This window comes from Eublepharis macularius, chromosome 7 (assembly GCF_028583425.1).
Source record: "Eublepharis macularius isolate TG4126 chromosome 7, MPM_Emac_v1.0, whole genome shotgun sequence".
Lineage (NCBI taxonomy): Eukaryota > Metazoa > Chordata > Lepidosauria > Squamata > Eublepharidae > Eublepharis > Eublepharis macularius.
In genome coordinates this window covers 129,075,067-129,090,625 of record NC_072796.1, presented here as the reverse complement: position 1 = coordinate 129,090,625, position 15,559 = coordinate 129,075,067, and the positions used below count along the sequence as shown (strand labels likewise).

At 46.1% G+C, this 15,559-nt stretch overlaps 1 protein-coding gene across 1 annotated transcript in view; it reads left to right on the top strand.

Annotated features, from left to right (window-relative positions):
• The window catches only part of ASAP1 (ArfGAP with SH3 domain, ankyrin repeat and PH domain 1), a 202,460-nt gene that overhangs the window by 48,031 nt on the left and 138,870 nt on the right, over nucleotides 1-15,559 (top strand). Inside the window, exon 2 of the mRNA XM_054984560.1 lies at nucleotides 2,363-2,449. Coding sequence (XP_054840535.1) covers nucleotides 2,391-2,449 — 59 coding nt within the window. The 5' untranslated portion in view covers nucleotides 2,363-2,390. The remainder of the gene's footprint in view (nucleotides 1-2,362; nucleotides 2,450-15,559) is intronic.

Genomic DNA, 15,559 nt, shown 5'->3' with positions numbered 1-15,559 from the left:
AGGCAAATAACTTGATAAAAGCACCTGACATGTATTATTCAAATAATGAGATGTAAATAGATTTCTCATAATAATACCTTCAGCGCTGACTGAATACCCTTTTAATTAAAACTGCATTTTAAATCCACATTTGAATCGGTGATGAATAGATTAACTGCACCATTTAGCTGACTAATGTTTCCCGATTTGGAGAAGTTCATGCAGCATCCAGGGAAGTTTGTGCATAAAAAGTTGAAGCCTCCACCCCGACTTCGAAACAAACAATAATATGTTTAATTATCCGATTCACATCCGGCCTTTCCTCATAGCATCCTTGGGTGGCATTTACAGAGTGAGCCCATTTTATCCCCACAGCAACCTTGTAAAGTAGGTCAAGCTAAACAGAAGGTGTCTTGCTAAAGGCCACTCAAGGAGTTCTGTAACTAAGCTGGGATTTGAACTCAGGCTTTCAAAGTAGAAGTCCATCAGGCTGACAAAACAAGATGAACCCTATTATGGTCCTATCTATATTGGCTTTGAAACCCGCTTAAACCTCAGAGAATTCTGGGAAGTGTAGTTCAGGCAGGGTTGTACTTTCTCTCACATGAATCCGCCAATTCTCCAAGTTTTGGATGATTTCCCCTCTTCATTCCCTCCTCTCTGTTTGCACATGGGTCATCTCCCTTGTTTCTTGGGTTGCTAGATACATAGTTTGCAATAACATCCAAAATGGTAAGCTATAGCTAGCATTACCTCCAAACCGTGATTTGCCACCATTACAAGCTGTAGTTTCATATCATAGTTTCAGAGCATGTATCAGACTAGGGTTAGAGAATGCCAGCCTTGGTCAGAGATGCCAGCCCATGCTAGGCACAATACAACCGTGGCCACCAGTTGGCTAGTGACATTGGCCATGGAAGAAAGACTGGAGCTGCCACCCAGCCTGCTGACACGTCAGTCAGTTGGGGTGGCAGCAGACTCGAGACGCCTTCTCAATCCACCTCACAACTCCCATCATGACACATCACTGGCAAGTCTTGGCAGCCTAGGCTTCCCAGTTGCTTGGCCCTAGCAGAAAATTTCCAGCCTCCAGCCCCAATCTCCTGCCCTTGAGAAATTAGGGAACGGGAGAAAAAAATGGCCTCCCTAGTGACAACGTAGAACTTTCCCCTTGTCTCTGTGGTCTTTATCATAGACATGATTTTCTCCTCGTTTGGCCTCAACCAGGGCCAGGGCTTTTTCGGTCCTAGCCCTGACCCGGTAGAACTCTGTCTGAAGCACTCAGGTTCGCCAAGATCTGGTATCATTTCGGCGGGCCTGCAAGACGGAGATGTTCCACCGGGCATATGGTTGAGGCCAGTATTAGGGCCATCATTGAGCCTCCCGTCGCCTTCTCCTATCCAATGACATCCCGTCCGTCCGGGTGTCTCCCTCTTTGTATTTGAGGAATGTGCAATAGGCCATCTGAGTTATGATTTTATATGATTTTAATTGTATTTCTATAATTATGTATTTTATTAATGTTGTACCCCGTCCTGAGCCCGCTTGCGGGGAGGGCGGGCTAAATACCAGATAAAGTAAAAGTAAAGATGATGGAAATTCCTCAAGCATCATCCAAAGTGACATCATATTGACCACGAATAACACCTTTCTCAGGCACCCCCCCCCCATCTCCTGGCATTTGCCCAATGACAGCCTCCTCCACAACTCATGACAAAGAGATCTGTAACAAAACAATGCTTTGAAAACAGTGTTAGAGAAGGCACCATCGTACAGAGACTCCTTGCCTCCCTCGTAGGGCTGTAGTTCCCAGGGACGAGTGGGTGTCCCTCTGATTCTTGCATTACTCTCAGAGCGGAACTACAAGTGACAAAAGGCACAGGTTGGACACTTGTTAGCTTCCCTCAAGTTTTGATGGGAAATGTAGGCAGCTTGGCAGAATGTTGGACAAGCGACAGTTGAAAAGTCCATCAGACAGCAGTCAGAGAGCCAAGCTGCAAGACTAGGATGCCTACATTTCCCATCAAAACTTGAGGGAAGCTGACAAGTGTCCAACCTGTGCCTTTTGTCACTTGTAGTTCTGCTCTCAGGCATCCTATTTTTCATAGCGTTGGTTGGCACTGGCATAAGGCTGCCATGCTGAGCTGTCTATAGCTGTGTCGACGACACTGGAGGAAATTCAGTTGTTTACTTCAGAGTAACTTTTATGTCAAATTAGCTGGCAGGGATTTCTCACGCAGCGGCATTCCTGCCCTTTAGACCTTGTTCCTGCTTGCTCATTTATGAAATGAGCGCGTTGGCAATGCTGTGTTTGTGCGCATTCTTTCCGTTCTCGGTGTGCTTTTAACGACTTTCTTGCTTTGTGTTTGTCTCTTTTATGTAGGTAACTTTCTTGTGGTGACAGATGAGACATGAGATCGTCGGCCTCCAGGCTCTCGAGCTTCTCCTCAAGGGATTCATTATGGAATCGGTAAGGAAGCAACAAGATGGTACATAGGTCAAAATAAAGGCTTAGTTGCATCTTCCGGAGTTCTAATTGCAAAGTGTCCTGCAGTCCTTACAAACAGCCATCTGTGAAGATGATCGTTATTATACCCATTTTATAGCCAGTGACATGGGGCCTGGAGAAAAAAAGGAGGGACTGACCAAACTCCGAAATGATGCGTCATTTGGTCAAAAGTATGGCAGTCCGCAAGTGCAGAGCTGGCTCCAGCTACACTAGAGTCCAAGGCCAAAGTTAACGTTTGCTGCCCCACCTTTCTGTATGCTTGGGGGCAGGGCTGTTGAGAGCTACCGTTGGGCCCTCGTTCTCTTTGGGCCTTCTTCATACTATCCAGATCCAACCTAAATGCAAGTAAATCATTTGACTTCCCCAACTCTAGGGGCCTTCAGAGTGACTGGGGCCCCCAGAATCTTGTCCTTCTTTCCACAGTATTGCTTAGGGCTACTAGGTCCCCTGATGGGGCAGAGGATCCCCTGCTCCCTGCCTCTGCCCCCCCCCCTGCTGCCATTCACCTGGCCAGTGGGGGAAAAGGCCCCAGGGAATGGGCCTGGAAGGTAAAAAACCTCCCAGGCCAGCACACAATGGGCACACACCCATGGGTGTGATGATGTCACTTTCAGAAGTGATGTCATTGTTTCTCCCAGGAGCCTGTTGGAGTGCATCCTTCCACCTTTCACAGGGGCCAAAACTGGCCCCTGTAAAGGACAGGAGCATGCCCATCGAGGGGTGTGATGACGTCACTTCTGGAAGTGACATAATTGTGCCTCCCCCAGATCACACATGCAAGAAGACTGACTAGGTAAATGCCAGGTCCCCCCCATCTTCCGCTAGGTCAAGGGGACCTGGCAACTCCAGACTTGCTTGATGGGGGAACTGTTTTCCTTTTGTCCAGTTTCTCTTGGAATGGAGCAAGGGAAAGGGGCTGCAATATGGGTGCCAACTCTGGGGTGAGAAGTTCTTGGAGATTTGGGAGTGGACCTGGGGAGGGGGTTGGGAAGAGGAAGGGGATCCACAGGGTGTAATACTATGGAGTCCACCTTCCAAAGCAGCTATTTTCTGCAGGACGACTAGTCTGTTGCCTGGAGATCAGTTGTAAATCTGGAAGATCTAGAGACCCCACCTGGAAGTTGGTAACCCAAGGCTGCAAGTGGGAGACTCATAAAGAATTGAGTACTCTTGCTTCTAGGTCATCCTATCACCTACCGTTCCTGCTTTCATTTCCGAATATCACTTGGGTCTGGGTTAGTAAGGCTCGGTTGGGACTCGCTGGTTGGCTGGGGAAAGGAAGTCCTTTTTTTGTTTTCTGTGAGGGCTTCCATGCAGAATCATCCCCCAAACATCAGGGTTAAGTCTCTTGTTGAATCATTTGCCCGGAGACCAGTGGCACCTTAAAGACTGAAAAAGGGAGCTCTGCCTCTGGAACGCTTCCACCTTGAAAATCTTGTTGGTCTCTAAGGTGCCAGTGGACTCAAATCCTGCTGCTCCAGGGCTAGGGTTGCCAGCCTCGAGGTGGTGGCTGGAGATCTCCCGGAATTAAAACTGATCTCCAGGCCACAGAGAGCAGTTCCCCGGGGCCCGATTTGGCCTGAATCAGGCCCATTGTGTGGCATGATTCAGCCTGCTGTGGACGCGGGAGCACTCCACGCCGCCCAGGGGCACGCCACCCAGGGGTGTGCCCCAAGAAGCATGCCCTCTCCCGCCTGCCAGGTAAGCGGGGCAGAGGTGGGAATGGTGCCCCTATGCTAGATCCACTGGACTGGATCTCTTAGGGCCACAGGCCACCAGCCACGGGCCAAGGCCAGGGAACTTTTGAGTCTTGCCCTTTGGGTCATGCTAAAAGACTCACACCTTTGACCACTCCCAGGCTTAATTACCTGCAACAGGAAGGGAAATCAGAAGTTCATCCCAGGTCTTATGCAGACATTTTCATAGAATTCCCCTCCCTTCATTAGCCTCCAGCCATGCACAGGCTTAAATGTGTTACTAATGTGCATGCGGCTGTGACCTGAATAGCCCAGGCTGGCCCAGCGTTATCAGATCTTGGAAGCAAAGCAGCAGGGTAGGCCCTGGTTAGTACTGGGATGGGAGACCATCAAGGAAGATGAGGCAGCGGCAAACTACCTCTGGACATCTCTTGCCTGGAAAAATCCCACAGGGTTTCCATAAGACCTCTGCAACGTGATGACAAAAATAAGTTGAATGCCCCTGCATGCTGGCGCATGAACACTAAAGATGCCATTCAGTGCATAGCTTACCAATATACTCACTGCAGGTGCTAAACTGCATCTGAAGATAACAGGTTGGATCCAGCCAGCTTTTTTGCTGGTTAGTAAAAGGACTACCCAAAAAGGCTATGACAGGGCTATATTTATTTATTTATTTATTTATACCCTGCCTTTCTCTCCAACGGGGACCCAACGTGGCTTATTTTGTTCTCCTCTCCTCCATATTATCCTCACAACAACCCTTTGAGGTAGGTTAGGCATATATATATATATAGGGTGTTATTATTTCCATAATGTGTTGAGGGGGCACGTTTATGTCCTAAGTGGCTAGTGGCTAGGAGAGTTTAGCAGCCGGAGACACCAAGAGCCCCCACCACAAAGATTCCCTCTGTGTCTCCCTCCTCACACCACCCAGACCAACACACAACTCCCCCAGCTCTCAGGAGTACCAGAGATTTTTGTTCCTCTAGTCCCTCCTCTTGAGCAGTTTAGATGGGTAGCCACATTGGTAGAACAGTGGGATTGGAGTCCAGTGGCACTTTAGAGACCAGCGAGATTTTCAGAGTGTAAGCTTTCGAGAGTCATAGTTCCCTTCTTCAGACACTGATAGATTTCCACTTCATGTGGCACCTTCCATGAAGATACTTTAGGTCAGGGCTTTTTTTCTGGGAAAAGAGGTGGTGGAACTCAGTGGGTTGCCAGCACAGGGGGCAACTCCTGGCGGGAAGTGGTGCCCTTGGTACCTTGACAAAGGGCGCACATACTTCCGGGACTGCACAATGATGTCACTGTGGGTCAGCTGGAACAAGGGGGAAGTTTTTTAAAGTTTAAATCGCCCTCAGTGAAAATGGTCACATGGCTGGTGGCCCCGCCCCCTGATCTCCAGACAGAGCGGAGTTGAGATCGCCCTCCATGCCACGGCGCAGAGGGCGATCTAAACTCCCCTCTGCCTGGAGATCAGGGGGTGGGGCCACCGGCCATGTGACCATTTTCAAGAGGTTCCGGAACTCCGTTTGGGTGGATAGCTGGATTGGTCTGCAGTAGAACAGCAGGATTTGAGTCCAGTGGCACCTTAAAGACCAACAAGATTTTCAGGGTATAAGCTTTGAAGACTCAAACCTCCCTTCTTGTTGGTCTCTAAGGTGCCACTGGACTCAAATCCTGTCATCTGCGCTGGGTTGGGTGGATGTATTTGAAAACGAGAACCAGATTTCATCCTCTGGTATAAGAACACGCCCTAATAAATGTCCATTTAAACTGTGAAAAGAGACACATTCCATATCACAATGAGAGTCAAGTGAGACATTGCTGGGACTGTTGTGAGCGTGGAAGAGGGAGGGGGTGGTTTACAGAGCGCATTTTTTCTTCCATTGCAATCATGCCAAACGCGGAATGGCCCACGGTCGCCTTCGTAAACTTTCTGTTTGCTCATCCTGTGAACGGTGGGTGCCTCAGTACTATTTTAAACCTTGTAGTGTACTTTACGAAACCACAAAAAGCTACAACTGAGCTAACATGGAAATCCTCAGCTGACCTGACCACAGCTGTGTAACTAAGGATGGGATTGTAGCCGGCTAAATCCAAGCGCAAAGTTAAGATGTCGGGTTATGACCATTTCAAAAGCCCACCTGTAAAGAAATAAACAGTCCTGCCCTTTGAGGCTAATACAGAAGCCTTAACTAAGTTGCCATATGAGATTCTAAGGTTTGGTTCAGATGACGCACAAAACCAGTTTAATTCAGCTAAGGCTCGTGTGATTGTGTGAGTGCAGGCTGTTCAGCTAACTAGTATTAGCTGCAGAAAAGAACAAGAGTCCAGTAGCACCTATAAAAATAACAAAATTTGTGGTAGGGTATGAGCTTTCATGAGTCACAGCTCACTTCTTCAGATGCACATAGAATGTGAGTCCATCTGTCCTTATACCTAGGAGGGTGGAGTGATTTCTGATGCCGAATGACAATAGCAGGTAAATGACAATAGCAGGCGATATTGGATTGGGTGGGATATGCAGAGTGGTAGTAGGTGTGGAGAAATTAGCATTGGTAATGAGACAGCAAGCCTAGGTCTCTATTCAATCCAGGTGGATGCATTGTCTGGAGCTTCATTTTCAATTGCAATTCAGCAGTCTCTCTGCTGAACTAATATTAGCTAGTATTAGATGAGTAGCTGTGTTGGTCTGCAGTAGAATGGCAGAATTTTAGTCCAGTGGCATTTTTGAGACCAAGATTTTCAGTGTATGTGCTTTCAAGAGTCAGGGCTCCCTTCTTCAAGACAGGGTTAGCTAGGGACTGTCAAGGCAGGCTCCAAAACAAGGACTTGAAACTGGCTTAACTACAGTCAATGGGCTTAGACTGGAGTAACTCTGCATAGTTAGTCTTATAATTTTGCCTGGTTTATACATTTGGACCTCCTAGTTTACCCCGAGCTGTTTTCCAGGCATCCCAAACTAACTGATCGTTAAACTAAACACTGGTTTTGCATTCTGCCTGAACCGAGCCTCAAGCTGCTTTCGGATGTCCCAACCAAGTTTGTTTGCGGCATCTGTATACAGCCACAGGCTCGAAGGAGCCTTGTTTATTCCACATGTCCTCCCTCTTCATCTTGAGCAGGATTGAGAGTTCTCTGGTTTGAAAGAAGCCGTAGTCTGTCCCCACCTCTGAATTTAGGCTGGCCAATCATTCCCTTGAAGATGTGCTGAAGAGGCATTTCTCTCAAAGTTCACAAATTATTTAAATGTTTGCTTTACCGTGGACTGTTTTAGATTTATGAGCAGCTGCATACTGCCTGTTCTCACTGGCAGCAAAGACCATGTTAGGGAGGGAAGGCCATCTGGGAGCTCCTGTGACGTTCTTCTTCCTCTTAAGTGCAGCGGGCATCCCATCTCAGAGGAGAAAAGCAGACGCACATTGGCTCAGTGTGCGGATATTGCACTGAACCACAACTTCTGCTCATGGTCTGAGCTCCCAGACAACCCAGTTTTCAGCTGTTCATCTGCTTCAATTCTTTCCTTGACTTAGTTTTGTGTAGGGTTATTATGGGTTGGGGAATCTCCCCCCCCCCAATTCACTTTTTTAGATATAGCCATTGATTGTTGTACACCCCAGGGTGGTGCTCTAGCAGGATAGGAAAGCTTGGGAAGACATTGCCTGCCTCTGAGCATCTACAGAGTGAAATTTTGCAGACTCCTCCCCCTTCCTGCCCCTCTTCTCTTCAAATTTCTCTTTGATCAGAAAGGAATTGATTAGAAACTGACTCCAAATTCCTAAAAAGATGGGGGGGGGAATTGATGGATTTCTGGCAGAAACTGGGTGAAGAGGAATTAAGAGAATTTCTCTTGACAACCCTAGTTTAGTGGCCTCCAGAGGTGGAACAATGGCCCTAACTATACTTTGTGAATGCCAACAACACGCCAAAGTCAACCCACTTCAAGCCATGGTTTCTGATCCTAGTTTGGTAGCCACTCACACTCCATGGTTTGCTCATTCCAAAATCTTATGAAACCATGGTTATATATTTTTCGTTATGGTTTGACACGATGTTTGATCTGAGCCACTGCTGTAGGCTCTTTGTCACCACGCTCCGTAGTTGGGTTATTCAGACTGCAGTTAAAAATTATCAAACCAAACATGCAAACAAACAAGGCTGTTCAGTGAAGCGCCATTGCTGGGTGTGTATCAGTTGGAGATTTTCCTGGATGCAGATGGGAGATTCGGGAGACTGAAAATATTGAAATATTTGCAATATGGCTTGATGAGCCATCTCAGTCCCCCCCGCCCCCCGCCTAATCTTTAAGCACCAGCTGCCCCGACGGCCTGCCAATTACTTCAGGATCTTCCACAATATCTCATGTTGAACAGCCAGACAAAACCATAAGTATCATTTTTGTACAACAAGATTCAAGTCCAGTGGCGCCTTAAAGACCAACAAGATTTCCAGTGTATAAGCTTTCAAAAGCAAAGCGCCTTTCATCGGACACTTTGTCAGAAGGGAGCTTGACTCTGGAAATATTGATGGTCTTTAAGGTGTTACTGGAATTGAATCTGGCTGTTCTACTGCAGATGAACATGGCTATCCACCAGAAATGATAATTTTTGTAACAACAACAGTAGTAGTAGTAGTAACAACAATAGTGTGCTAATATACCACTCTTCTAGATAGATTGGTTTCCAACTCAGAGCAGTGAACAAGGTCAGTGTTATTATTATCCCCAAAATACAACTGAGGAGCTGACCTAAGATGAGTGACTTACCCCAGGCCACCTGCTGAGCTCATGGCAGTCGTGGAAGTTGAACTAGCAGAGTGTTGATTTGCAACCCAACCACTTAACCACTATGCAAAGGGTAAGCTACCATGACTCAGGAGAATGTGAACTGAAATACTCGTTAATCTCCCATGTTAACATAGTAACTGGTCATTGTTACTAAATGTTACAAAATGTTGTTCTTGTATGGAAATGAGGAAACAATGCTATAAGATTAACCTATCTTTCCTAGAGGGCACGCAAAAGCCCAGCAATGGATCTTTTAACTGGGGGACACGACATGAGCTTAGAATGAGTAAAGAAAAGCAAACCAGCTGGAAGTGAAAGCAGCCAGTCTCTACTGACTCCGTTTTGCAATTGCCACAAAAGATCCCAAAAGCAACTTTTGAAACTGTAGAGAGATACAAAAACGCCGTTTCACTACTACCTACCAAGGGAAAAAACCTGTAGGTTCATCTGAGAACGGTAGCCAAAGTTCCATGAATGATACTTTTTCAGTGTTGTTCTTTTCTTTTTTCGATGCCCTGGTGTTGGGGGCCTGATTATGGTCAGAACCACAGTGCAAGAGGAGGGGGACTGAAACCTCTCCTGTCATGTTCTTTTCCCACCCCATACTGCTCTGCATATCTCTTTGCCCCTTTGGATCAAAAGTAAGGTGTTTGTATCAGGACCTGTATTTTGTTCCGGTGAGGCAAAAAGCAACTCCCAGAGCCGTTTCAGGTGGGGGAAACTGTGTGTGTGGAACAGACTTAAACCTCTCTCGTTGCATGCCGCAGTCCAGATCCAAATGAAGGTTTTGCTCACCTGCCTTTAAAGAAAAGAGTATTTCCCAGTCATGAAACTTCCAGCATCACCTCTGGTTCGGACAAGTATTTATGAACGAGTTTGTTGCCGTCACACTTCACCTTCTAGGTGTGCCCTATGAAAAATCTTAGGTATGCATGTAAAAAATAAAGAAATTGTCCTTTTTTCATTGCAGTAGGGTTGCTAACCTCCAGGTGGTGGCTGGAGTTCTCCCAGAATTGCAATTGACTTCCAGACTACAAAGATTAGTTCCCAGGGTTGCCAGGCCACAGAGAGCAACCCCATGAAGAATGATGTGTGTGTGTGGGTTGGGGGGGGGGCAGATCACGCACCGGTGTTATACCAGCGTGCTTATGTCACTTCCAGTAAAAACCAGAAGTGACGCCTTTAGATGCTCTACAATTTACAAAAAACAACAGTTTCTGTAAAATGCTCGCATGTCCTCATGTCACGTCCGGTTTTTACCCAAAGTGACATGTGTCAGTGTGATGCCAGCATACACTCCTTCCCCATTTCCTCCCACTGGCACGAGTGAGCAACAAGCCCGAATGCCAGGAATAGCAGGAGACATGGCATTCCTATCAATAGCCCAGGAGGAAATGGCCGCTCCAGAGGGTGACATTTATGGCACCACATCCCTGATGTCCTCCTCAGACTCTACTCTCTCCATGCCCTGCCCCCAAACCTCTAGGAATTTTCTACGATGGTGACAACTGCTTGCCCCCTTCTCCTCTTACACCTTTGGCTCCTTTTCTCCGATACCTTCTGTAGCGCAATATAGCATCTGCTCGGAGGGGGAAATTCAGTACGGGGAAATGTCCAGTGTGGGCTGACCTAGAAGAATTTCTGTGCATGTAAGGTTGCTGGGCCTCAGGATTTAACTCCTGGAGCTCAGGTTTCATGGCTCATTTTCAGGGTCTCAGGTTAGGTTGAAATCTCAGGGCCTTCGGACAGACTACCTGCTTGATAGCCTTTTTTATTTTTTGGCAGCAAGCCTGGAATGTTTATGTATTGTGTGATAAATCAGCTTGACAATAAAACTGCCTTGTAATCAAACAGGGATGATGACTCCGGAATGACAGCTCTTCTCTTGAAAATAGTGTAATTCATCGAGAATCCACTGGGTAGCTTTAAAGGCATTGTATGTGTGTAACTAAGAAAGACTTAATTGTTGAAGCCTTTTACAAAGGCTTCTAAGACTGCCTCTCACTTTCCTTAATACGCTCTTTTTTGTTCCACAACAAAAGCCCTGTGGCGCAGAGTGGTAAGCTGCAGTACTGCAGCCCAAGCTCTGCTCATGACCTGAGTTCAATCCTGATGGAAGCTGGGTTCAGATAGCCGGCTCAAGGTTGACTCAGCCTTCCATCCTTCTGAAGTCAGTAAAATGAGGACCCATTTTCCTGGGGTTAAAGTGTAGATGACCGGGGAAGGCAATGGCAAACCATCCCATAACAAAAAGTCTGCCAAGAAAACGTCGTGATGCGACGTCCCCCCATGGGTCAATAACAACTCGGTGCTTGCACAGGGGACTGCCTTTACTTTTATCTTTACCTATTCCATAACAGCATTGTAAGAGGAAAGGGTCCTTTCTCAGTTCTTCCTCTCTAATTGGTGTTATTGTGTCCGGACTGGTAGCTGCTCGGGCTCTACCCGCTGCTGAGAGTTTCATAAGGACCTTGACATGAGATAGATTCACATATTGTTTAAACAACAAGTTCTCCTCCGAGTTCTCCTCTTCTCTTTCTCATCAAAGCATCAGCCTCATGATGGCCTTATTTTAAGAGCCTAAGTATACTTGCTTGTGGTAACTCCTGCACGTGGAAATTGGAGGCGGTCAGTGAGAATCTAGTATTAACTAACTACCATTGATGTTTATTCCAGTTTATTTCCATGTTTTATTTTTTTAAAAAAAATATGCATGGTGAATAATCTCTTCAAAACCATGTAACTCTGGCACACGCTCATATACTTTACTATCCCTGATGGTGAGTGGAAGTATTGCCATAGTTGCAAGTCAATCTTATTTGTTTGCTTCATTTATGTCCCACCTTTCTCCTTAACAGACCCAGAGCAGCTTACATCATTCCCTTCTCCATTTCATCCTCACAACAACCCTCTGAGGTAGGTTAGGCTGAGAATGTATGACTCGCCCGAGGTCATCCGGCAAGCTTCCCTGGCTGAATGGGGTATTTGAATCTGGGTCTCCCAGCTCCTAGTCTGACACTCCTAGTCTGTAGCCAAGTGCAAAGTAATGCACATTGGAACCAAAAATCCAAAATATAAATACAAGTTGATGGGGTCTGAACTGGCGGAGACTGACCAAGAGAGAGATCTTGGAGTCATGATAGATAACTCACTAAAAACGTCAGCACAGTGTGCGACTGCCATAAAAAAAGCTAATGCTATGCTAGGGGTTATTAGGAAAGGGATTGAAAACAAATCAGCTGGTATCATAATGCCTCTGTATAAATCGATGGTGAGGCCTCATTTGGAGTACTGTGTACAGTTCTGGTCGCCACACCTTAAAAAAGATATCATAGCACTGGAAAAAGTACAGAGAAGGGCAACTAAAATGATTAAAGGGTTGGAACACTTTCCCTATGAGGAAAGATTGAGGCGCTTGGGGCTCTTTAGCCTGGAGAAAAGACGACTGAGGGGAGACATGATAGAGGTTTACAAGATAATGCACAGGTTAGAGAAGGTAGAGAAAGATGTGTTTTTCTCCCTTTCTCACAATACAAGAACTCGTGGGCACTCTATGAAATTATTGAGCAGTCGGGTTAGAACAGATAGAAGAAAATACTACTTTACACAAAGGGTGATAAACACATGGAATTCGTTGCCACAGGAGGTGGTGGCAGCTACAAGCATTGCCAGCTTCAAGAGGGGACTGGACAAATATATGGAGCAGAGGTCCATCAGTGGCTATTAGCCACAGGAGATAGATGGTATTCTCTTTGTGGGGAGGTGGTGCTCTGTTGTCTTGGTGCTGGAAGGAAGGCAGTGGGAGGGCTTCTGGTGTCCTGGCCTCACTGACAGTCCTTTAGATGGCACTGGATTTCTAGCCACTGTGTGTGACAGAATGTTGGACTGGATGGGCCACTGGCCTGATCCAACATGGCTTTGCTTATGTTCTTATGTTCTTACTCTAACCACTAGACAACACTGGCCTCTCAAATCCACCAAATTGATCACCTATTGAGATTTCCCTTACGACGGGGGTGTGGGCCCCTTTATTCGATGAAACTACTCACAGGCCTTTCCCTTCACACTCTGAAATGTTTTTGCCTGTGACTGGAGAACATTTGGAGACTGAACAAGGCTTAGGACAATATCAAAATGTTAATTTTTGCAGTCTAAACGTAATTTCAGGTGGGTAGCCATGTTGGTCTTCAGTCAAAGAGCAAGATCCGGGTTCAGCAGCACTTTAAAGAACTAGATGTTAAGTCAAAGCTCCCTTTGTCAGATATGAGGAAAAAGGGAAGGAGTCTTTATAATCCAAGGAGAGGGTAGGGCATTGTAAATTAACATGTCAGGAAGCTAGCTATAATACATGTTGCAGCTAGCTTGATAAGAGCAGGAGTACAAAATGCAGAAAATTAGCATCTGTAATGTCAGAAGAATTCTATACCCCGATTCAATCCTAGGGCATCCATTGTTCCAAACTTGTACATAAACTCAATGTCAGCAATCTCACACTGAAATTTTCCTTTGACGTTTCTCTGTTTTGAGAACTGCTACTCTTAAGTCAGCAATGGAATGTCCTGGGAGATTAAAATGTTCTACTACTGGTTTTTGAATGATTTTTTTGTATCAGATTTTATGTCTAATATACAGACAACCCCTCCAGGGGTCACCATAAATCAGCTATGACTTGAGGGCAGGATTTCATTTCATACAGAGCCGAAGGGCATTGCTGACGCTTGATGGTACATATCTAAACACAGGTCTACTGTAAATTTATAAAACGTGTTCACCAATCAATTCTTTTGGAATTCTTCTTACCAATCAGTTCTATATAATTCTAAGTTTGGTTGGACTCTGTTGACCTTTTTGAAGAAGCAAGTCCAGTTTGTCATCATTCTGACAGATCTTTGCCCTGGATTAAGATATATTCCTTTCCTTCCCAAAAGTGGAGCTTATTTTGAAGATCCCTCGATGGAGTTTCTTTTTCCGATTAGTCGACGAGTCAGTGGTCTGAGCTGACATCAGCTTTACTCATATAGCTTATTTACCAATTAAACTGAACTTACAAAAACATGTTTACACTTAAATCTCTCTTAGCTGTAATTCGCACCTCACATACAGTCTGAAGCTTATCATTTCCGGATCAAATGGATTCATTTTAATTACATAATCATCCCATAATCCTCTGGAAGGAACCACTTAGCATGATAGCAAAGCAAAATAAAAATGCAACTAAAATCTAACATAATTAAACATGCATGCCTCTGTATTTACACCCCGCCCCCCCCAGGGCTTTTTTTCAGCTGGAATGTGGTGGAATGGAGTTCCGGCACCTCTTGAAAATGGTCACATGGCCGGTGGCCCCACCCCCCCTGATCCGCGGTGTGGAGGGCAATCTAAACTCCCCTCTGTCTGGAGATCAGGGGGCGGGGCCACCGGCCATGTGACCATTTTTGCCAAGGGGGATATAAACTTTAAAAAACTCCCCCCTTGTTCCCGCTGCCCCAAACTGACATCGTTGTGCGGTCCTGGGAGCGTGCGCGCACTTTGCGCATGCGCATGTGGTGCCAGGGGCACCACCTCCCACCAGGAGTTGCCCCCTGTGCTGGCAACCCACTGAGTTCTACCACCTCTTTCCCCAGAAAAAAAGCCCTGCCGCCCCCCTCCAACCCCCTTTTGTGGTTGGAGTTGTTTCTCTGAACTGGTCCCCCTCAGATTCAACCATTATTCCTATCCCCTTATTTTTTCCATTGTGCATCGCTGTGGTACTGCACGGGTTCAAGTCATCTCTACTAGCTTCAGCATGGGCACTGCCATTATCTCCAGCCCCACTCCATGATTATCTGGGTTTTGGGAATGCTGAAGTCCATCATACATGTATGAAGATTTAGGGCCTCCATACAAAATAGGAAATCTTTTGCATGTGCTGCAGCAGCTCTGACTGTCTGAAGTAGATATGGAAAAGAGCAAGAGTCCAGTAGCACCTATAAGACTAACAAAATTAGTGGTAGCATAGGAGCTTTTGTGAGCCACAGCTGACTTCTTCAGATACAAAAGGAGCTTTGACTCAAAAGCTTTTATCTTGATATCTGAAGAAGTGAGCTGTAGCTCATGAAAGCTCATACCCTACCACAAATTTAGTTAGTCTTATAGGTGCTACTGGACTCTTGCTCTTTTCCAGTGCTACAGACAGACTAACACGGCTACCCATCTTGAAGTAGATATGTCAGAATATTTGGGTAGCTGAATAATTGTGTGGGTTTGGAGTTGCCAAATCTGGGTTGGGAAATTTCTGGAGATTTGGAGGTAGAGCCTAGAGATGGACTTCAGTGGGGTATTACGCCACACAATCCCCCCTCCAAAGCAGTCATTTCCCCCCCAGTGAAACTGATCTCTGTACTTGAACATCCAGAAGACCTCCAAGCACAATTGGAGGCTGCTTTATTTCACCTGTGGTTCCTACCAGGGGTGATTTTCTGAGCAAAGGGCAGAGAGAATTACCTTTTTCTCTCTTGCCCTTCTCAGTTCATCCAGGTACACTGAGGACAACAGACTGGATCCAGCATAAATTTCCACTTGTGGAAGGGAATTCCATCACAA